The sequence below is a fragment of the Chanodichthys erythropterus genome, chromosome 4 (genome assembly GCF_024489055.1).
Source record: "Chanodichthys erythropterus isolate Z2021 chromosome 4, ASM2448905v1, whole genome shotgun sequence".
Lineage (NCBI taxonomy): Eukaryota > Metazoa > Chordata > Actinopteri > Cypriniformes > Xenocyprididae > Chanodichthys > Chanodichthys erythropterus.
The window spans coordinates 36,741,936-36,769,892 of NC_090224.1; the positions used below are offsets into that span (position 1 = coordinate 36,741,936).

General features: G+C 36.1%; 2 protein-coding genes across 4 annotated transcripts in view; both read left to right on the top strand.

Moving 5' to 3' along the window:
* Positions 1-1,016: 1,016 nt before the first annotated feature.
* Positions 1,017-24,171, top strand: LOC137019416 (tumor necrosis factor alpha-induced protein 2-like). 3 transcript variants are annotated; one of them, XM_067384857.1, is made up of 14 exons: positions 1,021-1,108; positions 1,539-1,676; positions 6,467-6,652; positions 7,144-7,302; positions 7,586-8,216; positions 8,333-8,447; positions 12,058-12,180; positions 12,280-12,374; positions 12,457-12,549; positions 14,033-14,159; positions 14,586-14,711; positions 19,514-19,669; positions 20,417-20,538; positions 21,710-24,171. In XM_067384857.1, exons 1-14 carry the CDS (start codon positions 1,048-1,050, stop codon positions 21,894-21,896), a joined length of 2,319 nt encoding a protein of 772 aa, XP_067240958.1. In that variant the 5' UTR covers positions 1,021-1,047; the 3' UTR covers positions 21,897-24,171. The 3 variants fall into 3 exon arrangements, with proteins under 3 accessions (XP_067240959.1, XP_067240958.1, XP_067240960.1); XM_067384858.1 differs by lacking the exon at positions 1,539-1,676 and having other exon boundaries at positions 1,017-1,108; XM_067384859.1 differs by lacking the exon at positions 19,514-19,669.
* Positions 24,172-26,954: 2,783 nt separating this feature from the next.
* Positions 26,955-27,957, top strand: part of LOC137018310 (tumor necrosis factor alpha-induced protein 2-like) — a 32,720-nt gene continuing 31,717 nt past the window's right edge. Inside the window, exon 1 of the mRNA XM_067382914.1 lies at positions 26,955-26,976. Coding sequence (XP_067239015.1) covers positions 26,955-26,976 — 22 coding nt within the window. The remainder of the gene's footprint in view (positions 26,977-27,957) is intronic.

Sequence of the window (27,957 nt, forward strand, 5' to 3'; positions counted from 1 at the left end):
AATGAAATGTTTAGACGAAACACTTCTTTTGCATCGTGAAAAGGATACTTTGTCATTTCGTATGCCGTACTAACACAATTGAGAACATGCAGAAATGTTTGAAAAAAATGCACTTTTGATGATCTGTTCTGTTGTGATATTAGTTCTAAGATTTTTGAAAAATTTCCAATTGCTTGTGAAAATTGAGCCAATGCAATTAAAAAAAATGTAATTTTAAATTAAGAGAGAGAAAAACAAAAACATGTAAATGACATTGTTAGTGACTCGTACATCAAACATGACAGAAGAATAATTAGGTTATTATTATTGTTTGCATTCATTATTTAATTGAAGTCAAATAAATTAAACTAATATATATATATATATATATATATATATATTTATATATATATATATATATATATATATATATATATATATATATATATATATATATATAATATTTTTAAAGAAATGCAAATAAAAACTTTATCCTCTGCATTCCATCAACTTGTATCAGAGTAACTGCTATCAGTTATAAACACAAACACATTACTCAAATTAATATGAACACACATTAACTAACTAAATTCTGAAGATTAAATTAATATTTCATAACTTTCTGAATGTTATTAGTTCATATAATTACTATTAATATTGAACATCAAACTGGTTTCTTACATTTTCTTTACACAAAGCTCAAATTCAGTGCATTTTCCTGCCCTCCTTTGATTGACAGGATATCTGCCCTGAATATCAATATATTGATATTCAGGGATATTCAGAGATTTTTTATATATATATATATATATATATATATATATATATATATATATATATATATATATATATATGTACATACATACATACATAATTAATACATGCAATGTTTAGTAAACTGGAACATAAAGAGTCAAAAATGAAGTCTTTCTCCGGGAGAAAGGGAGATTTTGCGTCACATGACGCAGCAGTAAGTTTTATCCATCAGCAGCCTATAAAAGGAGTTGTCAGGGGCTCATACACACACTATACAGACACAGACACACAGCTGAAAGAAAGTCCAGACACATGTGGGCTGCTTTTAGCCCCATACAGTACTGGATAATGCCGTTTGGGAGAGCGAAGAGAGGTAAGACAGATCTATAACATGCATGCGTCACGACACACACCATCCTGCTCTGAAATCTTCTCTTTTTACTTTAAATGCAAGTTGACATGAATTAAAGTTTTTCTTGAGGTCTGGGTAGTTTAATGCCCTGTATTTAAGAATGCATGCAATCTCATCATGTCTGTGGCGCTGCTGAACTGTGGCGAACGAAACGACAGAAGTGACAGGGGCGTGTGTATGTTCAGACGTCGCGAAATGACAAACTAGACCGAATAATTTATCCGAATTTTTTAAAGAATTTATTTCTCTCGTGCTCCACATCATCACCATTACCATGGCAACCAGAAAGAGCATGACTGCGTGTTCATATCCGACCGGGAAAATTCGCTTTATAAATAATTAACTAATTAGTTGCTGTACAGACTCTCTGATAACTTTTTCCCCCATGCAGCTCTACATTTGGAGAGGCTCTTCAGGTGTACTGATGCTCATGGCCATGGGTTGATGAGAACGAAAGTAAAATCACGTCAGGGTGTGGCTAGGGTGACCAGTCCCGAAATTGGGAGCTTTGTCAAGCGTCCCGCAAGACGTAAGCAGTGTCCATTTTAATTATATATTATTATTTTAATTATATTAATTTTTTCCCCTTAAGATACCACAGTAAGAATTAAGAAATAAGATAGTAAAACATTTACAAATCCATTTGCGCAGAGCGGGAATACAGTTCAGTGTAGAAAGGATTGATTTTTGTTGATGACAAATGGAGAAAAGGAATCAGTGTGGACCTCATCACAAGTCATTAAAAATTCTGTCATTAATTACTCACCCTCATGTCGTTCCACACCCGTAAGACCTTCGTTCATCTTCAGAACACAAATTATGATATTTTTGTTGAAATCCGATGGCTCAGTGAGGCCTGCATAGCCAGCAATGACATTTCCTCTCTCAAGATCCATTAATGTACTAAAAACATATTTAAATCAGTTCATGTGAGTACAGTGGTTCAATACTAATATTATAAAGTGACGAGAATATTTTTGGAGTGCCAAAAACAAAACAAAATAACGGCTTATATAGTGATGGCCGATTTCAAAACACTGCTTCATGAAGCTTTGGAGCGTTATGAATCTTCTGTGTTGAATCAGCGGTTCGGAGCGCCAAAGTCACGTGATTTTAGCAGTTTGACACACGATCTGAATCATGAGTCGACACAAAAGATTCATAACGCTCCGAATCTTCCTGAAGCAGTGTTTTGAAATCGGCCATCACTATATAAGTCGTTATTTTGGTTTTTGGTGCACTAGAAATATTCTCGTCACTTTATAATATAAATATTGAACCACTGTACTCACATGAACTGATTTAAATATGTTTTTAGTACATTAATGGATCTTGAGAGCGGAAATGTCATTGCTGGCTATGCAGGCCTCACTGAGCCATCAGATTTCAACAAAAATATCTTAATTTGTGTTCTGAAGAAGGTCTTACAGGTGTGAAACGACATGACGGAGAGTAATAAATGACAGAATTTTAATTTCTGGGTGAACTAACCTTTTAATGTGACAGTAGTTCAACCTTAATGTTATGAAGCAATGAGAATAATATTGTGCACCAAAAGAGCCCAACAAAATAACGACTTTATGACAATATCTAGTGATGGGCGATTTCAAAACACTGCTTCAAAATTTTAATGGTTCACCACTGGGGTTTACTTCACATACTTTTGAAAATCCAGAGTTTAGTTGATCCTGGTAAGCGCTCATCATCACATTTGTAAACGGAGTTTTTCTTCTGCGAGGGGGTTTGGCATGAGGGACACACGTGCGACACGTCTGTCTCACGGACATCCTGTAGAATTCAACCAACCAGATGACGACTTTGAAAATCCTGAAGTGTTTCCAATTAAGTGTGCCATATGCATCAGACATTCAGCCAACGGTCCATGGGCATGACGTCTGAGGCTGAGAATACTCGAACCTGGCAAATTGAGTTCATGCCGGTTAAAATGATCAATGCATGTTTTTCTATTATAAAACGTGTTATCATCCAACGTAATGGCAAATACGCTCAATCAATATTTACATAGTATATATATATATATATATATATATATATATATATATATATATATATATATATATATATATATATATATATATCACATTTCCCCGCAAAACTATGTCATGCAACAATGCAATAACCACATGGTCACCCTACGTGTAGCCAACCAGTGCGAGAGTATAACTGCCCAAAAAAATCGCTAATTTGTATTTAAATATAGCCAAAATAGCTTGTTATCGCAAAACATTAATAAATTAATAAAATTCGCAACATTTTACATTTGCAAAAGTGGGCAGCACATCTTGACAGATACCCAGATAACAGGTTTCATAACTTAGGCTAACCTTCTGTCAAGGTTCTCTGAATGTTATGAACGAACATTCTTCCAGTAACATTAATAGAACATTTGTTCAGTGCTATCCGTTCTTCAATAATGTTCTCAAAAGGTTAGCACAAAAACATTATTTATACATTACTGTTCTTAGAACAACATTCTTAGAACATCCTTAAAACATTTAGAATGAAAACTAACTTCAAATTAATAATGTTGTGTTTGCTCATTTAAAAGAACATTGGAACTTGGGAAAGTTTTTTATCTTGTCCAAAAGTTATTGTTCCTAATTTTTCTCTGTAATTTATGTAAAGGTTATGCAAGTGCTAGAAACGATGTTTGTGAAAATACCAGATATTGTCATTAGTATTTGATGATTTTCTCATAATGCTGGCAGAAAACTTTATTTGAACCTTTAAATATTAGGTATCATTAACTAAGCGGAACAAACATTTGAAGTCACCATTATGGTTATCAGTATTTCCCGTAAATGGGTTCTTGGTTCTTGTTTGTTTTGTTAGATTTTCTCTGCTGCTTTAATTGTGTGTTCAGAAAATATTTTTACTGCGTCAGAGGAAGTCGAGACAGAATAATATATCAGTTGATGTTGACTGTTACTTAATGTCGTTGTGAAGTCTCTTTCACTGATCTGAAGTCTAATCACTGATCAGAACTATTGTGAAAATCAGACTTTCTGAAAAACAAAAAACATTTTGTGAACAAGAAGTAAATAACTATGGTGTTAGTTAAACTCTCACGGACATCAACAATCAGCATAAGAAACACAACTATGGTGACATGCTTCATGCCAGCATACAAAAATCATTCATGTCTCCCACCGTGCATTGCAGCATAAATAAATTATGCAACTGAATTCTTTTACTACTTAGATTTGAATATTTTTTGATTGTCACCATTGTTGAGGTATGTATGAGAGTTGATATATGCTAAATAGGGCTGGGTAAAAAATACATCGATTCCTCGATTTTAATCGATTCTCATTTTTACGAACCGTAAAAGAATCGATCCCAAGAATCGATTAGTCTAGTCTGTTTTCAGCTGATGAATGAGCAGAATATGTAGCGCCTCCCATCCAATAAATCGCAATAATCTTTGTGCTTTGTTACTTTTGATATGAATCAAAGTCTCAGATTTCAAATGACGTCCATCTTATCATGAGATTCAAAAAATAAATACCGTTTTGGCGCTGTTTAATGTGGCGCGACAGATCGCTTTAACTCCTCAGTTAAAGAGAAGCATGTGATCATCCTTTCTTCCGCTTTAATACAGTTACAGTGAAATAAACATGCATGAACATCTGAAGGTATGTTAAAATATACAGTACAACTTACTGAAATCCATATCATGTCTCGTGTAATCGCTCAGTGTTTCAACCTCGGAAAGACATCAATAAAACAGCTTGTAAACAATGTCACGTAACGTCACATTTACCTCAGAAAAACATATTCAGTGACCATAAACTCATTAGTCAGCTAGAAAAGTGACTCTAGAAAGCAACATTCTGATAAATATAGATATGCACCGTTACATATTAATTATAATTTTTAATGTTCTTCAATATTTAATGCATGTTTGAATAAATCAGTTATGACAACCGTGATTTAAATGTTTATATCAAAAAAAAAAATGAATTGGAGTAGAAATATGATTATGTAATTCTAAACTGTAATAAACTAAACATCGAGTGTAATTTAAGTGTTTGTATATAAATAAGTTAATTTAACCTTCAATATTATTATAGTAGTACCAGCTGACTCCCATGTGTAGTTTACAGCATTAGATGAGAGATTTTTTTCCTCTAGAAAATATGCCATGCACTGTAACTGAAATACTACATCCAAAATAATTGAAATCGAATCGATTCAAGCATGTGAATCGAATCATGAAAATTGTGTCAATACCCAGCCTTAATGCTAAATGCATCTCAACTTTTGCACCAGATAACGTTTTTGGAAGATCTCCTCAGTGCTACAAATGATCTTTCTATAATGGCTGAATTACCTTTTTTTGTTCATTAATTCTTCAAAATCATCATTTAAACAATCGTGAACCCATAATCGTGAAACAACAGAAAAAGCAGTCACTCGATAGTCATTAAAACATGTCAATCTGCTTTTTCATCTTTCTTGAGCGATGCACAAATGTTCACTGAAAAAACACTTGCATTTGCTGAATGAGAGGTCAGTTAACAAAAGTCACAGGTCAGGAGCCCAACTAAAGCAAACCCTGATCCCCATCATGGTGATATTGTTCTTGGCATGTTACAAATCAATGTTCCTAAAGTATGTTATAGTTGTTAGTAAAACATTGAGCTGAAATGATGTTTCAGAAACATTATACTAACCTTAAAAAAACGTTCAACTAACATCGAGAAAACTGGACATGTATCTGTATGTTTAGAAAACATTCTTAGAACAAAAATGTTTTAGTTGGGTAACCACCATTGTGGCACTTCCGCGCCAATATTCAGACACAAGGATTTATTTCTTTGAGGTATTTATAATGTTAATGTCTTAAAGGAACACTCCACTTTTTTTGAAAATAGGCTCATTTTCCAACTCCCCTAGAGTTAAACAGTTGAGTTTTACCGTTTTCGAATCCATTCAGCCGATCTCCTGAATGAGAGTATAGTTCCTAGCCATATCAGCCTAGAAAATCGCAACTTTTCATTTTCTGTCGGTCTTAGTACACAATTTAACTACAGAAGAGTCAAGTTTTAAATAGGAAAAATATCAAAACTCTATGGTCATTTTTGAGCGAGATGCTAACGGTCTAATCAGATTCAATTAACTATGCTAAGCTATGCTAAAAGTGGTACCGCCAGACCCGGAGATCGGCTGAATGGATTCGAAAACGGTAAAACTCAACTGTTTAACCCTAGGGGAGTTGGAAAATGAGCCTATTTTCAAAAAAAAGTGGTGTTCCTTTAATTTGTACATTCACTGTTGTTTACTTTCTGCTTCCAGAAGACGACCTTGAAATTAGTGAAGAAATCAGAAGTGATGAAAACATAGCTGATGAAGATCCTAAATCACAAAGCCAGAAAAAAACCCACAAAATGAAAATACCCAAACAAATTAAAATGAAAAACCCTATGAAACATAGAAAGAATGCCAAACCTGAAGATGCTGCCACCTCTGAAACAGTATTAGGTAATTCTGTTCATGTTTTTGTTGGTTTGTTATCTTGTTGTCTGCATTGCTACATGTTTTATTTAGGAAATTCTAAGTTAGTGACGCTCAGTTTGGAGTTTCATTTACAGATCATTAGCACTATATATAACCTTTTCTGTTTGTAGCTTTAACTAATGCACTGGGCACACAGAAGTCAAAGGAGCAAAGAAGTTAATATTATTGAAAAGCTCTACAGTATACTTGGATCTGAACAACAACAAAAAAAAAAAACAGAAATACCTATAAAAATAGTAAAATTCATCATAACATTCTGCCAATATTGCACTGTTGTGGCACCATCTCTCGTGTCGGTCAGCATCTATGTAGGGTTGGAGTGCCAGTGAGAGCCTCTTTGTAAAGGTAAAATGAAGTCTATTAAAGACTCCATTAACAAACGTTTTAATTAGAGCTTGTAAATGAGAGAATATAAGTCAAGTTTCTTATCTTTCATTTTCTGATTTACACTTTAGTTTTGGACCTTGATGCCAACGACAGCACAACAGATTTCTTTGGTTCTCCTGAAGAGGAAAGTCAAAAACAGACAATCAAAAACAAAATATCAGAAAGAATGAAAATTCCTGACTTCATGAAAAGGCAGAAGAATCCAAAATCATCTGAAACTCCATCAGGTAATAGACCATCTTTTCATGTATTCAAAATGTACAAGGGTTTTCAAACTGGGTTCTAAAATCCCAGCAATATTTTAAAAAACTATCTGTGTTACCATTTATACATTTATCTTCATTTTGCATTGAATATTTTTTAAAAAGAATATATTTTAGCCAAATATATTTTAGTAGGAGTCATATTAGAGGGTCCTTGGGATCAAAGAGAAAACCCCTGCTATACGACACACAAGGAAGGGAATTAACAGGAACAGAGGTTAAATTTCTGTTTTCTCACATACTGCAGTGGACCTGGATTTCAGTGGGAACCTTGAACAGAACCGTCTGGTTAAAGCACAGCAGCTGCTTGTGGAAGCTGAGGAACGTCTCTTCGGTTCAAATGAAGTGGCCAGGGCAGAAGAAGAGGAGGACAAGCTGCAGACAGACTATGAGAACTTTCATGTGCGACTGAGGATAGTCATCAATGACTCTTTCAATGAGGACAACCAGAAGATACTCAGGAGTGCTTTGACTTCAATACTTCAAGAGGAGGCACAGGACAGACGCTGGGCAGATGTGGCTGTGGATGAGCGTCCAATATGGAGGCCCACAAAGTGCAGACAGATGCATGACGTGCTACTCCAGACAATCGTGGAGGAACGAATGAAGACTGGAGATGAACAGGAGAATAAAGTAGACCAGCTTTCTACCTCCCTGAAGAGAGAAGTGTGTCGAATGGGGAAGCAAGTACAAAAAGATCTGCTCAGAGTGGTCCGAAATCTGAGAGAATGTTACCCACCAGACTTTGACATCTGCAGAACATATGCTCAGCTCTACCATCAAACCTTCTCCACCAGACTCCAAGAGCTCGCCAGAGCCAGTGTCGATTTTGAGGATTGCCTCTATATATTGAGTTGGATTGTCAATTACTACCCAAAGTAAGGGCCAATTACTGTAGCATTTTCAAAATCATGGCCTATTTCTTCATAAATTATTCAACATTTTCAAACACAGTTTCAGAAATGTTAATATTCTTTAATATTGTTTTTCTTAGAGATGTATTGAAGCACAAAGAGCTAGAGGAGCACATCAACAATTCATCACTTGGACCTTTGTTACCCGAAGAAGATCTCAAGAGATTGGAGGAACAGTATTTCTCATATAAAGAGGTGATTCAGTACATGGCTGACCTTATTAGAAAATTGTTAAAGGGATAGGTTATCCAAAATGAAAACTATCCCTCAAGCCATCCTAGGTGCATATGACTATCTTCTTTCAGATGAACACAACCAGAGATATATTTAAAAAATATCCTGGCTCTTCCCAACTTTATAATGGGAGTGAATGGGGGACCTGATTTTGAAGCCAAAAAAAGTGCATCCATGCATCTGAAGTGAAGCTTAAAAAAAAAAAAGTAAAAAAATCCATATTTAAAACTTTATTAACTATAATATCTAGCTTTCGGCAGACAGCCGTACGCATGGAGTTATGGTGGAAACGTAACCTCTGACGAGGCGCATAACGCATTGACAAGCGCGGAAGTGCAGAGGATAAGGCAAAACAACGCACCGGTCCCGAATTAGAAATCTAAAATGAGAATTTTTAAAGAGAAATGTCTGAGGATTTTGATATAAGAGAAGCTTGAGTTTGTTGCCCAGCCCTATTAGTTTGAACCGCGAGAGGCGTCTAAGCTTCTGATACTCCTACATCCTATGTCATACATCGCATTATGGGTTCATCTTTTGGCGATTTGCTCAGTATGCATATTGCCGTCTGCCTTAAGGCCTGTTCACACCGGGACGAATATCATGCACGATTTTCGCCGACGTTTAATGCCTCGTGACTAAACAAATGGGCGCCAATGTGAGTGTGCACAACGACGCGAAAAACGCGAGACGTAAAAGCGTAATTCTTTTAAAAAACGCCTCGGGTTCGTTTTTTTGGTTTGACGCGCCACGTTAAAAACTGGCCGACCAATGAGTTTGGTGCTTTTGTTCACGTGCCTGGAGCTGCTGAAGTTACAGTAAAACACGACTTGGTGCGGTTTTTTTTTACAGTCTATAGCCGCCTTTCCACTGCACACGACATTCGCATCCGATTGTCGCATTTCGCCCCCTAGCGGCAGTCGCACGGAACTTAGAAATTGGTAGTGAAGCAACCGTTACCCTCGGCTTATTCCAACCCAAGCAACCACCATGGTAAACTGAACGATTTTAATGAATGTAACGTTAATGCATGTATGAATATATCCATACAAAGCAAATGACCCTCAATACATTTGAAATAAAAACATACTAGTAGATTTTATAGAGCTTCAACGTAAAAAATTATTTAATAATCATAAAATATCTTTTTTTGTTTTACATAATTATTGATAACCACCATTTTAAAGAAATAGTGTTTATATAATAACGTTAAAGTGTTAAAATATTGGTAATTCTAACTTCGTGCTCATCGTTTTGACTAGAGTACATCATATCCGGTCGGCCGGTCGCATACGGTCTAGCCGCAGAAGTTCAAATATTTCAACGCATCTGAAGCTCAAATCGGATCCGAAATTTCCGCATTCGCATATGATCGGAACTCCACGCAGCCCCCGTACTACTCTCCGTTGGAAACGAATGACTTCCGGTCCAACGGCTGTCGTTTGTCGTGTGCAGTGGAAAGGCGGCTTATGGCTCAAGCACACAAGACGTCAAAGAGGAAGTAAGTAGACGAGGAAGACCTCTACAAACTATCCCTGTGTCTCAAACAGCTCCCTAGCTTCCTAGGTCGTGTATCAGTATACCATTTACCGTTAAATGAATGTGGCCGACTCCCTGATCAGTGCCCTGACTAGTGAACTAGGGAGTTGATTTAGACGCACACTATGGGTGCTCTGCCAGTTCTTGGCCATACCAATAGATGTGTATTATTTCTGTATTTTTGCTGTTTTTTTTTTCTTTTACATTCAAGAAATATAGTTGAGAATGTCTATTTCATAAATGTTTATTTGCACTACTGTTTCTGACTATCATCTCTCATACAGGGGCGTAAATCGCGGGGTGGGGGGGGGGCAGGGGGGTCAGGACCCCCCTATTTGAGTGCTTCCAATTAAATAATTAAATAAGCACGCTAAGTATTGTACATAAATTATATAAACTTAAAATAATTATGTAAGTAAAACAAACGCAAACGGGCGTTTTAAGTTTAGAAACATTTTGAGTCCCCCTTCCTTGCCTCACAGTGGTTTGGTCCACCGCGCACGTCACACTCCCGTGTGTGTAGATTCTGTACTAGAAGTCCGGCGGCGCCGGCGGGAGAGCACAGTTCTACAGACAGATGAGTTCCAGTAAGTCGGCTGTCAAGGCTATTTTATTCAAAAACATCGGATGAAGTGATTATTTTCTCTTTAATGCTGACGGTGCTGAGTAATTAGTCATAACAACAACAAAAAAAGATAACTGATGATTTTTTCCCCCGTGAGTCCACTATTTTAGCGATTATAATGTTACCTAGCTTGTTTACCATAGCTTGTTGGATATTATAAGATAAGTCACCCACACCAACAACTGTAAAAAGAATATGTCAACTGTAATAAGGCTAATAGATTTTCTGTTGTGTGTTCGGTTATGCTCAGTGTGTATTCACAAAGATTAAAAGGGACTTTGGTATTCATCGTATTTTGGTGACTTGGTTGTAAACAACTTAAAAAAAATAAAAAATAAATAAATATATATATTATATATTTTATATATTTTGGCCAATTTAGTCAGTTTTTTTCATTGAACCAAAGAGAAACAATGAGCATAATGGCAGTCTCCATGCTACACTAATAATAGTAGGTTTTCTTCTGTGTAACATTACATATATTCTTTATAAGTAAAATTTTGGCTGTGTTATTTGTGTCCCCTTCAAAAATTGCTCTTAATAAATTTTATGCTTATTGTCCCCCCCTGCTGTCAGATGAAATTTACGGCCCTGCATATATATGCCATTTAATATTTGCATTTTTATCTTCTTTAACTTTATTAATATCATAAATATGTGTAATTGCACTACCGTTAAGCACAAGCGCCACATACTGTCAGGGAGTGAATTTGCACGTTCACTCGGCTCATTGCCAGTGAAAATCGCTTGGGTGTGAACACAAAAAACGTCTTGAAAAACTCTGGCGATAAACGCGTGCGATATTCGTCCCGGTGTGCACAGGCCTTTAAGTTTAGTTATTTTAGATTATAAAGTTTTAAATGGGGACATTTTTCTTACAAAAAGGCCTTTATTAACCCCCTGGAGTTGTATGAATTACTTTTACGATGGATGGATGCTCTTTTTTTTTTTTTTTTTTGGCTTCAAAATCGGGCCCCCCATTCACTGCCATTATAAAGATTGGAAGAGCCAGGATATTTTTAAATATATCTCCAATTGTGTTTATCTGAAAAAAAAGTATCATGGGGTAATTATCATTTTTGGGTGAACTATCCCTTTAAATCAGCAGTAAACTTTATTTCAGCATAACACAATTGCATGATATAATAGATTTTTATACCATGTCACGCCACAACAGCTCGAGGCTGCCAACAAAATCCATTATTCCCGTTGTCAGAAATAGTACAAATGCGTGTAGTGCATCAGATATATGTGGAGCATCCAATTTAGACAGCATCATTGATTATATAATTAGCTTTTTACCAGACAAGCTGCTCGTGTCTGATATGGTAGCTAATGTTATTATTACTCACATAACAGTGACTGCTTTAGTTTGTAGCCTAATTCCTGTTGCTTATTTTCTCTCCCTAGAACGAGATCAGAAAGTGGTTATCCAATGCTTTTGAGAAAGAAGTGAAAAAATGGAGTGATGGCATCGAACCAGAGATCATGGATGGATACTACTCCAGTAACCTTGCTGTAGATGTTTTACCAGTAGGTTAATGGCTCTACTCACTCTGTAACCATCATCTTTGTTGGAATCGTCAAACAAAATCAAACGTATTTCCTCAAAAAATCTTTTTTGTTTTATAGCTTGTTGATGCGGCTGTGAGAGAAGTCAGCTCGATTTTAGGCAATGAAAGTAAAGCCTGGAGTCTTCTATGCCAGCTGGACAGCTCTCTTCTCAGGTAGATAATTAGTCACTATCTCTGTCACATTTTCATTGCATTAAAATAAGACTAACATGTTCTCTCCTTATTTCAATGGCAGCTACAAGACAAATCTAGAGGAACTTGTCAAAAGAAAACAAGAACACATTCCTAAAACGCTCAGTGCTAATCTCGTTAACATTTACCTGTTCAGGTGAGTTTGACTGATTAATTATATTTCTACCTTACCTCAGCAGTTGTAAAATGTCTATATTTTTAAAGGTGCAGTAAGTGATTTACAAGAAACGCTGTTGAAAATTTAAATCAACACCTGAACAAACAATTTTGTGAATATTTGCCCGATGTCTGTTCTGTGTGTGCTGGAACAAAATGTGTTTGTACATAGTTCTGTGTAAATAAATAGAATTTTCTTCGAGGCCCCATCTTTACGAGCTGGGTGTGTGTCAGTGAGAAACATGGTGGAATACCACGATACTTGTAGGTATTTAGCAGTGACATTGTGAGGCTTTTTTATTTACGACCAAATAAGCTAAATGCCTGCACAAAATATGATAGCACTGTAATATAACAAACATAAAAAAGCAAAACTTTTTCTAGAAGAAGATTTAAAGGGTTAGTTCACCCAAAAATGAAAATAATGTCATTAATTACTCACCCTCATGTCGTTCCACCTTCGTTAGTCTTTAAAACACCAATTAAGATATTTTTGATAAAATCCGATGGCTCAGTGTGGCCTTGTTGCCAGCAAGACAATGCCCAGAAAGCTACTAAAGACATATTTAAAACAGTTCATGTGACTACAGTGGTTCAACCTTAATGTTATGAAGCGACGAGAATACTTTTATGCGCCAAAAAACCCAAAATAATGACTTTATTCAACAATATCTAATGATGGGCGATTTCAAAACACTGCTTCATGAAGCTTCAAAGCTTTACGAATCTTTTGTTTTGAATCAGTGTTTCGGAGCATGTGTCATACCGCCAAATTCATGTGATTTCAGTAAACGAGGCTTCGTTACATCACAAGTGTTTAAAATTTTTAATGGTTCACCACTGGGGGGGCGTGACTTTAGCAGTGTTATACACACTCCGAACTACTGATTCGAAACGAAAGATTCGTAAAGATTTGTAAAGTTTCGAAGCTTCAAATTAATGACAGAATTTTCATTTTTGGGTGAACGAACCCTTTAAACCTTGCTGTATTTTTGTGTAGTTAATTTAGGGAATGTACACCGCCATCTTGTCCAGACAAAAAAAAAGTGACTTGAAAGCATTTGACATCGTAAACAGGAGGACTTGAAAGCAGCAAAATATCAACAGTGTTTCTGTCATGTTAATTTCAGTTTTCATGGACATTCAGTTTGGTTTTCATTTGTCACATGTTGCTTTGTTTGTGTTCCCTCCTGTCTCCATAGTCAATGTCATTATGAGTTCACGTTTGTCAGCTGTGTATCATTTAGCACCTTGTTATCTGCACTAATGTTAAGTTCCTTCCTTTCTGTTGTTCTTTGTCCGTTCTCGTAGCTAGTTACGTGTATGTATCCTGATGCCTGTTCTGATTCCTGTACGGATTTTTATATTAAATTGTGTTTGAACTTGATTCGTCCCCATCTGCCTGAGCACACAGCGTTACAGTACAGTACAAACATGCAACCATTATTTCTCTATATCCTCAGGGATTATATACAAAAACCAGAACATAATTTCCCAGAAGACACTAGAACCGCCTGCCTGTCAACATTGGCAGACCTCAAAAACATCTGTCACAAATACTTCCTCAGTCGAATTCACACAGAACTGAAGGTTAGTAAACAACAAAATCCTTGAAAGTCCTTGTTTACTTAGAGATACTGCCCTGATCAACATCTTATTTTTCTGTCCCATCTGTTCTAGTTCATTTATTGTTAGATGACCAATGATGAAGTGTTTAATATAAAGTATATAGTATATAGTTGTCCAGATAACAGAATGTAGAGGTCAGCATTTGATACTACAGCAAGTTCATAAACTTTGATTTAGCCAAGTATTTCCTGCATCAACATCCTTGTTGGTCTGGGAACAGCCAATTTAGATGTTTGCATGAACTTTGATTTTAGGAATGTCCAGGGCCAGCACAGATGTCCTTATGGGAAAATAGCATTACTTTCATGTTTGTGATGCTTATTTACTCTAAATATCTTAAATTAAATCTTACATTTTGGCAATAACCAGACTTGTTTATCTGTACAGCCGCTGTACCGTAAGCTGTGGACTCAAGTCTGGTTTGCCGGACATCGTGAGGTTGTGGAGGAGCTGATGAAGGCGCTTGAGGAAAACATGGATCAATTCAAAGAGCTAAAGCCTGTCTGCCAAGAGGTCAGAATCACTTTTGCTGCAAATTTTATTGCTGACAGTCTTATAACCAGAGATGCACCGATTTTCTTGGCCAATTCCGTTTTTTGTGTTGGCGTGACCTGCCGATACCGATTTTTTTTTTTTCTTTCCGATTCCGATTTTCTTTCTAATAACTATAATTGACCACACATACATACAAAAATCTACTATTTTAAAAAGTATAGTAAAAAGTCAGTAATAAAATAATAACAAATAAACAAATTGCAAACAAGAGCACAAATACAGTGTTAATTTCGTTGATGAATAATATTTGTCATAATTTTCGTCAACGACATTTTTTCACGGATGAAAATGAGATGATAACTAAATAAAAATGCGTTTTGAATGACTAAAACTATGACTAAAATCTACTCTAAATTTCGTCAACGAATAAAAACGAGACGAAAATGAAAGAGAGGGACAATTTGGGAAGATATCCAGTCAGGACTGCTGTCCTGTGTGGAAGATGCGCACATTTGAAGTGTAACGCGCTGCTTTAACCGCAGGAAAATGCGGCGCTGTTGCGCGCTCTACAGGCTCGAGCAGCAGCGCTTCAGACTGCTTCGCAATTAATGAATAGCGCACATTTATGCCAAGCGATTGCTTATACATTAATGTTGATGAATTATGACAATGTTTACCACACAATGTTTATATGGTAGCATGTTTTAGATGGTTGTATGAATGCATATTTATCACCCTCATGAACCGCCTGCTACAGTGCAGACTGCAGACATTTCAGAATAAGAGTCTATATTTCGGTATGGTTTATAATTATTACACAATAAGCTGTATTCAATTTAATTTCTATTTAATTCAGAGTAAACTACTGTATCTTCTGTCACAGGAAGGAAAGATTAAGAACATTATTTGACACATTTTTCAATATACAAAGAAATCTTCATTGCTTGAAATAAACATTAACTGAAATAAAAAATAAATATATATAAAAAAATGTGAATTTATTTTATTTCATCTAGTTTCTAAGCTTTAGCTTAAACTGAGGTATTAAAATAACAAACAGAAATAAAAACTTATAGACATTTAAAAGCAAAAAGTAAAAGACATAAACACAAAAAATTACTAAAACTTTTTAACTAAAATTACAATGAAAGCAGAAAAACTAAAAATGAAATCTAGTAAAAATTTTAAACGAAAACTATTATAGTACCTCAATGATAAGTGTGTCAATCCCTGAAAAGTCCAGATTTTTTTCTCTTTCTGTATTTTTGCACTTGAACGGTCAAAAACCGTCCGCTTTGGCGAGCAAAGTACAGTTGGGTGAACATAAATAGTTTGGGGAATATCTGATCTATCAGTGTATTGGATCTGTGTATTGTTAATGAAATGCTTACAATTTATCTAAATTAGATTTTAGTCGACTAAAACTAGACTAAAACTAAAACAATTTCCAATGACTAAAATATGACTAAATGGCATTTTAGTCAAAAGACTATGACTAAAACTAAATCAAAATTTGGTGTCAAAATTAACACTGCACAAATAAATGTAATAGAATAAAGAAAGATATTCAGGTAAGAATACTACAGAAATTAAAGTAATCAAATGTAAAATAACACTTGTAAAAATTAAATACAGATTAATGCTTACAATTACAGTTATAAAACTGATTCAGTCAAAAGCAGAAAGTGATTTTCTTTCGCTGTATCCGAAATCGAATACTCCTCTACTATATAGTACGCGAAAAGCAGTATGTGAACAGAGTAGTATGTCCGAATTCATAGTTCATGGCTTACTACTTCCAGCGAGATTTTGAGGTGTGCATATGATGGACACTTTACTATCCCATGAAGCCACGGGAGAGGATTTATGAATGGAGTTGAATGGACGTAACTGACGCTGGTAGGTCATGTGACAGTAACAACATTAGGGATGTAGTACGTCTGGATTTCATTCATACTACACGCATTCGTACTATATAGAACATGCTTTTTCAACGGTTGTGAAGTAAATTTAAATTCAAATGTAGTACCTAATCAAAAGTACATGATTTTGGATGCAGCTTTTGTCTTTTGTTCTTTGATTAACATGACAGACAGCAGCAGGTTTATTAGGCTGCTGTCACTTTAAGAGTTTATGCACGGATCCAATATACTGTTTATATCTTTCTCAACTATTTAACGTTCCAAAACTGACTGTTTAACTGAATACTCGCCAAGACGGCGGGTCATTTTTACATAATTTTGTATGTATTTGACCGTTTAAGCACAGTAAGCCACTAATTTTGGTACTTGTGCCTCACAAGCTGTTTGAGACTGAGAAGCGGCTTGTGCGCTTCTCTAATATACAGGGTTCCTACGCGGTTTGGAAAAGTATGGAAAAGTATGCAATTTGATTTGAGTTTTTTCCAGGTCTGGAAAAGTATGGAAAAAAGAAATCAGAGTATGGAAAAATATTTGTGTTTCCAGACTATTGCCTCTATTCAGTTTTCTAATTTATTATACCTGCAAACTAGTCACTTTGTGGCGAAATTAGCAGTTTTGAATCAAAATACATAATTTATGTGAATTGTTTACATCCGAAGAGTTATTTTTTCGGGGTGAGTGACTGTGTGACACAAGATTCTCATAAGAATTGCAAATGGGGCTACTATTTTTCCATAGACTGGAGTTAGTCACGATCTGTATCTGTGCTCTGTGGCGTGACAGCTCGCTGTAGCGCTCGTGAACCAGCCATCTCTTTGGCTTTACTAGTTACAACACAAAATGATTGAACATCTGAAGGTATGTTGAAAGATACAGTACAACTTACCAAAATCTGTCATGTCACATGCAATCGATTAATCAGCGTTTCAACCGCAGAAAGGCGTCAATAAAACAGCTTGTAAAAATGTCACATTTAGCCTACCTCAGAAAAGCCTTACAATGTCCAATAACTCATCATTTAGCTACAAAAATGAACTTTGAGAGGAGCATTTTGCTAAATATATGCTCTATAGGCTATTACATATTCATTGTATTTGTACTTAACACGTGCTTCTATATTGAATACATAAATCTGTTTTATGACAGTCACCATTTAAATGTTTAGGCCTACATAAAAAGAGTAGAAAAATAATTGTCACTTTTATTATAACGTTATAATAAAAACTTCCTTATGTGTAAGTTAGCCTATATGTAAGTAACTTACGATCAATTTAACCTAATATTATAATGACGTACCAGCTGTGGTTCCCTGTATTGTTTACAGCATTAGTTGAGAGATTTTTTTCTTTGAGGAAATTTGCCATGTACTGTACCTGATAGGCCCAAATTAATCAATACTGAATCAAAGGTAATCAAATCAAAATCAAATCGCAAGCTTCTGAATCAAAATCGCATTCGATTGTGAAATTTGTCAATGCTCAGCCCCGGTGCCAAAATGTTTTATTTTTTATTTTTTACTTGAAGCAAATGTTGTTTTTTCCATTTATTTTCTTTTCAGAGTGCACCAGAATGCTTCCTTTACATGTTAAAATCACAAAAATCTTCTCCTGGGGGAGGATGCCCCCAGAACCTACAACTATCTACTTTCTACATGTCACCTTTTTCACCTCTCTTCAATTTGCAAATATGTTTATAGAGTTACGAATTTCTAAAATATTACGGAAACTGCTTGTGCTACTCATACTCGTAGGCTACTCTATAAAAATACTTTGAATACATATAATATATGAAACATTATAGGTTTCATATATTATATGTATATATGATATATGATAATATATGATACATATAATGTCGAGAACAGAGCAGATGGATAAATCACAGAAGGATCTCTATAAAGGAAATGTATCGAATTAATAGACAAATTAAATATTCACGCCTATGTAGCGAGTGGTATGGCCGGAAAGGGAAACAAACTAAGTCATGCCAACTTGTTAAACGGAATATATTAGTACTTGTAGATTTTATCCCCAACAAAAGTTACACAGGTACGTGGTTTTTAAGAAGAGAAGGGCCTAGACATGAATACTAAATACAAAACTTTATTTCAACAATCAAACACTAATTTAAAAATCACTAAAAGGCTGTAGGACCCGGACTACAAACATGAAGCAGTGACATTTCCTCTCTGAAGATCCATTAATCAGTTCATGTGAGTACAGTGGTTCAATATTAATATTATAAAGCGGCGAGAATATTTTTGGTGCGCCAAAAAACAGAGAAAGGGAGACCGAGGCTCACCAATGGCAGAAATCGTTTGGAAGGAGGTCTGGAAATTTGAGTATGGAAAAGTATGGAATTTTTAAATGGAAAATGTGTAGGAACCCTGAATATAGATCAGTGTTGCGCGCGCTTTTGTTGTACGCACGAAACCTGCGGGAATTACTAAAATTATGCACAATACAAGCACTATTCAACCAGAGCAAAAATGAGACAAGTGAGAGAGATGATGCAGGTGTGTGTCACTTCGCCGTCTGAGAGAAGAGAGCGAGAACGTGCAGCTGACGTTATTTCCTGTGCCAATGGTAACAAAATGGATCGGATCGGATTGGAAAGACGTAAGACTGACCGGCTGGTCACCGATCCATGCAGGATATCGACTGATTCCAATCCCTGGCTCGATCGGTGCATCTCTACCTATAACATGATGCAAATAGACATATAATCTTACATTGCTCACTAATGTAGTGTTTAAGATAAGGGATGCAAAAGAGTGGAAAATTTCCAGATTTTTGGAAAGTTTCTGGTAATTTACCCTATTTATCCCTATTTAAGATGCAGTTATCGATATATATTTGAAGATTGTGTGTGTGTGTGTGTGTGTGTGTGTGTGTATAGGAACTGCTGGCTGAGCTGCATATAGAAGTAATGGCAGAGTATGTGAGACGAATGATGAAGAGAAAACTGAAACTGAAGGACAAAGAACAGCAAGAAGCAGCTGCTGAGTTCATGTTGCATGACAGCTGTAATATCAGCTCTTTGTTTGCCAAAGTGGTGAGATCACATCCAGACCCACACGTTTGCATATAATGAACATATAAGCATGCATATAAAACGTACAATAGGGATTATCATCCACATTGAAATTGAGCAAGCTCAAATCACAAGTCAAAGTTTAGAAGAAAAAAACAAATCTCTTGGCTCTTGCTTGCAAACACAATCCAACGCCTACTTTTATTGTGGAAACATTTGGAAAAAACACTAGAATTCCTGGCTCAAACAAAGTGACAAATGTGTTTTTTGTTATTTTCAGATCCTTTACATTTCTGTTCTCTGAATTGTAAATTGATATTGGACTGAATGTTAAATGCTACAAATGTTTTATATATTGAAGCCATTATATATGAGTACATTAATGTTTCAAAATGAGCAAACTACAATGTTATGTTTGGTTGTGAATATGGCAGTGAAATGTTCATTTCCAAGTGTTTGCATTGGAAAACTTAAAATAATAATTAAAGCCTTAGAGGCTTAGAGTGTTGGAGGGTTCATTTGTTGAAATTATTTGGAATATTTAAACATTTGTGTGCATGACATGCTTACAGTAACATACAGTAGTCTGTTGCAATTGTTTTAGACACAACATGACATTGAGTCCCAGACAAACTATGGACCATTTCAGTGTATTATATTTACATTATTCCCTTTGTTTTAAAGGCCATGAATTGAGGGAAAGCAGTGGGGATTTTTTATGTAACAATAAAATTAGTTTTCTAAATCAATTACCATTCTCTTCTCTAGGGATCCAAAGAGGAATGGCTCGATCAAATATTTTCCAAATTAGCAGAGATTCTGAGACTGCAGGATCCTGGGAGTTTGCAAATTGAGATTGCAACTCTGGCACGAGACTATCCTGACATTAGGTGAGTTTGTTAGATGTGAGCAAGATGTTTTACCTGAGAGACAGAAACCATAGCAAGACATCTTATTTTCAAATGTCTCGTTCTTAAAGGTGCCCTCGAATGAAAAATTGAATTTATCTTGGCATAGTTGAATAACAAGAGTTCAGTACATGGAAATGACATACAGTGAGTCTCAAACTCCATTGTTTCCTCCTTCTTATATAAATCTCATTTGTTTAAAAGACCTTCGAATAACAGGTGAATCTAAACATAACACAGACTACAATACAGTTACATAACAGTCGGGATCATTAATATGTATGACCCCAATATTTGCATATGCCAGCCCATGTTCGAGGCATTAGACAAGGGCAGCCAGTATTAACGTCTGGATCTGTGCACAGCTGAATCATCAGACTAGGTAAGCAAGCAAGAACAATAGCGAAAAATGGCAGATGGAGCAATAATAACTGACATGATCCATGATAACATGATATTTTTAGTGATATTTGTAAATTCTCTTTCTAAATGTTTCATTAGCATGTTGCTAATGTACTGTTAAATGTGGTTAAAGTTACCATCGTTTATTACTGTATTCACGGAGACAACAGTCATCGCTATTTTCATTATTAAACACTTGCAGTCTGTGTAATTCATAAACACAACTTCATTCTTTATAAATCTCTCCAACAGTGTGTAATGTTAGCTTTAGCCACGGAGCACTATCAAACTCATTCAGAATCAAATGTAAACAATATAACAGTATACAATACTCACATAATCCGACGCATGCATGACGAACACTTTGTAAAGATTAATTTGAGGGTTATATTAGCTGTGTGAACTTTGTTTATGCACTGTTTAAGGCAAGCGCGAGCTCGGGGGCGTGGAGCACGATAATTAAAGGGCCAGTAGCCCTGAATCGGCTCATTTCTAATTATGCCCCAAAATAGGCAGTTAAAAAAAATGAATTAAAAAAAAATCTATGGGATATTTTGAGCTGAAATTTCACAGACACATTCAGGAGACACCTTAGACTAATATTACATCTTTTTAAAAAAAGTTCTAGGGCACCTTTAATACAAATAACTATTTATAACACAATTTTAGTAATGATGTCATTAGCAAAAAGAAAGCTAAACATTCAATCTTCCAGTGTCTTGTTTCATCAGTGATCTTCATTCTCCACTAGTGAGCAGCATGTTCTTGCTATCCTGAACCTGAAGACCAACCTTTCAAGCTCAGATCTGCGTAGGATCAAGGGGTGTTTGATTGAAACCCAAGTTACACAGGACTCCCCTGCCTTCTTCTCTAAAGTACTCATCAAACGTTTGTCAACTGTGATCAGTGGTGTAAAGTATTTGAGTAAAAGTAATTAGTTACTGTACTTAAGTGTCTTTTTGGCATACTTTTACTGAGTATCAAAGATATTAGCAACTTTTACTCTCTACTTGGGTAAGTTTTTGATCATGTATATGCACTCTTCACTCCAGTACATTTGTGATGAGTAATGCAATTACTTTAAAGCCCAAAGTATACTTCGGCATACAACAGTGCATGCGAGTGACCTAAGTGCTTGAAAACTGCAGTCCACTAGATGTGTATGTGCCAAATTCGTCTTTCCGCTCTTGCCGCCAAAGGAGTATACTTTGAAAAGCTTGTGCGTTCAGCTGTGCGCAAGACAGAGCGGAACGTGGAGAATGAAGGGTCTTAAAGCCCAAAGTATACTTTGGCCGTCCACATGACATAATTTGTCATCAGGAGTGTCCGCACACCCCGTCCACGTGCAGCCCAATTTTTGAGACCGCACGGAAGATGCTTGTATAACAAGGCAGGTGCGAGTGACTTTAGCGCTTCAAAACTGCAGATAGATAGTGTGCACGAGCTGAACGCATCTCTTTGTGCTCATGGCCAAAGAAGTTTACTTTGAAAGGCTCGCTCACTCGACAGTGAAGTATACCCCGACCTAAAGGTGCAGTAAGAGTCGGTCTCGAACCGAATGCACAACCAATGACACTAAACACCTCATTCTCTAACGACTGTCAGTGTGCAGTGGTTTACCTGCACAACTATCAGTATCTGCTGTTGCACAAACAATGCGAGTGGATGTCTCTTTATCGCAGCTGACGCGCAACAAAATGCCTCACGAAAAATAGATGATGAACGAACAACAAGGAGGCACAAAAAATGAACGTACGGTACACTACACAAGTAAATTCAAAGTGTTTGTTTAAGGTTGCATACAGCACAGCAGCTCCAGTCAATCAAAACCCAGTGTTACTGACATGAGAAGCGGGAGGGATCAAAATTTCTAATATAAATGGGTCCTAAAGCACTTGCCCCCGCATAAACCTTCATTCCAGTGATATTCTTTTGAGCTGTTTTGTATTGCCACATTTCTCGTCCTGCAGTTTTTTTTAATTATTTTCAAATCTCCCTCTTGCTCATTCTCTCTCTTCAACCGTCATACGCCCCCTTATGCTGATTGGTTAGACATTTGTTATTAGACTCGGCCCGACTAACTTCCAAACAGGGGATTTTAAAATATCCCCCTTTAACAGTATTTCATGTATCCGTTATATTAAAGAGACCTTTCTGAAGGATAGTGTTTTCTCTTTTTGAGCACTTGAGCTTAACTGAGACTTGAATGTTTGTAGATGTTTACGAGGCTGTTGTCAACCTTGATTCGTTGCAATATTGAGTTCAGTTTTATGTTGATTTTAGAGTATAAGAGTGTAAATGCTCTCCTCGTGAATCAGCTGTTTCTTGTTTTTCACTGGGGTGTCTCTTAGCTATTATATCTTTGAGCATAAAATCAGATACTCAAAGACTTTTATTCAAGTTGTATTGGAATTGGTAACATGTAATGGAGTCATTTTTGCTGTAATGCATCTGTACTTTTACTTAAGTATGGTTTTCAGGTACGCTTTACACCTCTGACTGATGCGTAATCAGTATTAATATTATATAATATTATTGATGTATTATAGTATTTATTATTAAGAAAACTTAGTGGCGTTATTCTGTTAATTTTTCTCAGCTGGTTGACACTGTTCCCCAAAACTAAAGTCAAGAATAATATATTTGGAAATTTGTATTTAATCAGTGACGTATTACAATACGATAAACATCACAACGTGTTCAGATGGATGTGTTGATGATTTTAGAGCACTAACATTGTAAAATCAGTTGAGAAAACTTCTCAAAATCAAATGTGAAAAGGTGTATATATATTTATCTCTTAGTGTACAGTGTTTTAGCTTTATTTGAATGAATGTGTGGAGTGACTGAATTGAATGCAGGGGATCGACTGGGGGAAGCAACTGTAAGATATTCAGAGAGCAAGAGAGAAAACATGTGGCTTGTAGGAATACATTGTGAATGAAGTTAGCGTGTTAGCTGATACTGTTTTCATAACATATATGCAATAAAGCTCTGAAAATAAAGACAATTATTTAAATGTTCTGTCAATGCATGTTTCATAATGCAGCAAATGCCTTGCTTCACAGTAACAAACTATCAATTACTGTAAGCCATCAATGCAAACTGGTAAATATAAAGAAATCCCACTGTCAGAGTATGTTAAATGTGTTTTTTGTACCTTTGTTGTCAATGTAAATGTATTTCACCTATAGCAGCTGAATAAAATTTAGTTTAACGTTGTCATTTAATGAAAGTTGTGATAGTCATGGTCTTTTCTCTCCTGATGTATCCCCGCCCTGACCCTGCGAATCTCGGGCCCCAGATCACCGCTTAGCACAGCGACAGAGATGAACTTTCCCAGGCGCTGGCTCTGCACTGGGGCGCCTCGCGGGAGAGCTCTCTGGGGATTCCCGCTTACATCATTGAGCAGATGTTCCAAAAGATATTGTTTTGTTTTTCCGCACAAAAAGTATTCTCGTCGCTTCATAAAATGAAGTTTGAACCACTGTAGTCACGTCGACTGTTTTAACGATGTCTTTAGTACCTTTCTGGACCTTGACTGGTGGGAGGTTAAAGGGTTAGTTCACCCAAAAATTAAAATTCTGTCATTAATTACTCATGTCGTTCCACACCCGTAAAGCCCTGGATACGATTTTAGCAATCCTATAAGATCGTTACTTTATCACACTGTGTGACATGGATCTACTAAACTTGGGTACGACATGCATGTAGACTGTACAATGATGACACCTGTTGACTCATAAGCCCTGAACAAATACCCATACTTGAGGTCTTTGCTCTTGACCACTTGTCTACTTACATGACGTATTTCCTGTATTTGGCTCAATTGTTCAAGTGGGCGTGAAGACTGCAAGTGTGTGTAGAACTTTTGATTACCCGATGGGACACACAGTCTTGCAAAAAAAATGCAAGGCTATTAAAATGCAATTATTATTTTCAATACTTTGCATTCTAAAATACACTTCTAAATGTCTGTTCAGTGGTCGCTATGTAACTAACAGAAGACACTATTTTAAAATGATGGTGCTTCTTAAAAAAATACACACAGCCTACTCGTCTTTGCATCAATAAAATGTGCAACACTTTATATTTTACTACCATATTTTATTACCCTTGCGCACTTGCTTCCTGTCGTGTGCATGAGCTCTCAAGTGGCCAAGACCGCAAGTGTGGGTATTTGGACAGAGCGATAGTCTATGATGCAATATAGAGGAATAAAACGTCTTCAGCATGCGCTTGTGGTAAACAAAAAAAGTTTAATCACACTTTGGCAGCTGTATATTTTATGTGTGCTGAAAATAAAAAGGAAGCGGTAAAAGAAGGAAAAGAGCTTGAAGTAAACAGTTTTAAGTTTTAGCACCATGTCGCATTTTTATTGGCTGGTCAGTATGAAGGTCGTGACAGCAAACACTCTGTTCGTTGAAAATGCTGAATTTCTGACACTGCACTCTAAAAACTGCTGGGTTAAATATGGACAAAACCAGGGATTGGGTTGTTTTTACCCAGCCATTTTTTTCAACCAATTTTGGATTTATTTTTTTTAGCCAACAATATATTAATATAATAAAAGGCATATTTTTGCTCACCCCCAAATAGGGGCAAATTTGTGGGGTATTTTAAGCTGAAACTTGACCAGACCAGAGACTTACATTACATCATGTGAAAGAGGGCATAATAGGTGCCTTTTAACCCAACCTGCTGGGTTTGTCCATATTTTACCCAGCTTGGGTTGTTTTTAACCCAGCTTTATTAGAGTGTGTCAGAAAACTATCGTAGGCTATCTTTGGTCGCGAAACCAGGAAAACGGCCATCTTTGTACCTCTCTCACTGTTTGACAAAGGACCACCGATTAAGAGCCACAATCACAGAAATCGCCACGATTGTTTTATGATGGCAATCTTTTGTCTTAAGACCTTTGTTCACCTTCGGAACAAAAATTAAGATATTTTTGATAAAAACCCGATGGCTCAGTGAGGCAAGATAATTAACACTTTCAATGCCCAGAAAGTTAGTAAAGACATATTTAAAACAGTTCATGTGACTACAGTGGTTCATGTTATGAAGCGACGAGAATACTTTTGTGAGAAGCTTTACGAATCTTTTATTTCGAATCAGTGGTTCGTAGTGTGTATCAAACTGCCAAAGTCACGCCCCCCAGTGGTGAACGATTGTAATTTCGAAACACTTGATGTGATGAAGCCTAGTTTACTGAAATCTTTGGCAGTTTGATACATGCTCCGAACAACTGATTCAAAACAAAAGATTCGTAAAGCTTCGAAGCAGCGTTTTGAAATCACCCATCACTAGATATTGTTAAATAAAGTCTTTGTTTTGTTTTTTGGCACACAAAAAGTATTATCATCGCTTCTTAACATTAAGGTTGAACCACTGTAGTCACATGAACTGTATAAAATATGTCTTTAGTAGCTTTCTGAAAGTGTTAATGATCAAAAACATCTTAATTTGTATTCTGAAGATGAATGAAGGTCTTACGGTGTGGAACGACATGAGGAGCGTGAGTAATTAATGACAGAATTTTCATTTTTGGGTGAACTAACCCAGAACATCCAACTAAAACGTTTCAGAGGAAAAAACATGTTCCCTGCATAAATGTTTTTTTGAGAATATTATTAAATGCACTGTTAATGTTACTGAAATAATGTTTGTTCATAAATTTGATAGAATCTTGTGTTAGCCAAAGTTCTGAGAACGCTTGTTAGCTGCAGGACATATGAATTTTAAAAAATAAAATAAAATAATGATGGGCACGGATAAATAATTTATACTGCTATATTCCATAAAAATAAGAATTGTCAACTTTATGTATAGAGAAGCATCCATTATTGTAGCTAGAAATCGAATCACTTTAACCAAAACTACAAGATGGGCTGTTTTAACTATTAACCCCTACACCCCTTTCGGCGCCCCTGAACATTTGTGAGGGGCTCAAACTGTTTAAAGTTGAAAGACGAGTCCGCTTTCTATTTTGGATAATGGCTTTTAGGAGAGTGAAAGGTAAGACAAATCTGGCATATTCTGCCCCTGCTGCAGATGCTGCTGAATACAAATCTATAAACGGAATGGAAAAGTGTATAAAATATAGGCTAATATAAAAGAAAAACTACGCGCTCGTGTCTTGCCACTGCTGCTGTTTATATACGGCGAGTATTACTGAACTTAACTTCTTCAACATGAAGAAAAAACGACAAAGAAGGAAAGCAAAATACAGTTTTCTAAGCTTATCTTTCCTCTAATCGTGATTTACAGTATGAACGCGCTTGCATATGATGTGGTGCATCCAGGGTGTTGAGTTCTTTCTTTTGTATATTTTTGTTCATTTCTCGGAAAATTTGGTTCAGAAGCTACTTTAGGTACAAATCTAGCCTATTTACTAGTTTGCAGCGGAGTCAGACCACAACAAGACGTTACAAAGTATCGCTTTTGAATCACATTAAACCAGATGTGGTTTTGACGTTTTGTAAAAACTGAGAATCATCAACGTGTTTTCCATTAAATACTTATTTTGGAGTGAGCTAAAGGCCTGTTTCAGTTTAAAAATAAAAAAATAAAAAATCTGTTTCATAAGAGGAGTAAGGGCAATATTGCAATATTCTTCAGCACTAGTCATTCATTTATGGTATTAGCAAACAGGCTCTGTCCCAATACCCAGGATCAGCCTGAAAAAGCCCCCATAGCCTAACCTTATAAAGTGCATCATAATGGACGCCGAGTGCACACATTCAATCCTTTAATGACATAACACTGAACAGCGAGCTGCTGGAGAATACTTAAGTGTCCTGCTCACTTGTTGTCATTCACATCACAGGGAATAGTGATTTAGGGTAGCGGTCCCATATATACTTCGGTTTCTTACCATAGTTTGCGGTTTGATATTCAGATTTCTTTTGGCTATAAATACGCAGTGCGCTGTCATAGACATGCAAATAATACCGAATATCGTTCTCCATGATTTGTGAATTAAGGTGACGCTGTCCT

Coding starts and splice junctions, on each gene's coding strand:
- LOC137019416 (XM_067384857.1), top strand. CDS start 1,048: ATGTGGGCTGCTTTTAGCCCCATACAGTACTGGATAATGCCGTTTGGG. Junction 1,677..6,466: donor TGTCAAGCGTCCCGCAAGAC/GTAAGCAGTGTC, acceptor TTCTGCTTCCAG/AAGACGACCTTGAAATTAGT. Junction 6,653..7,143: donor CACCTCTGAAACAGTATTAG/GTAATTCTGTTC, acceptor TTTACACTTTAG/TTTTGGACCTTGATGCCAAC.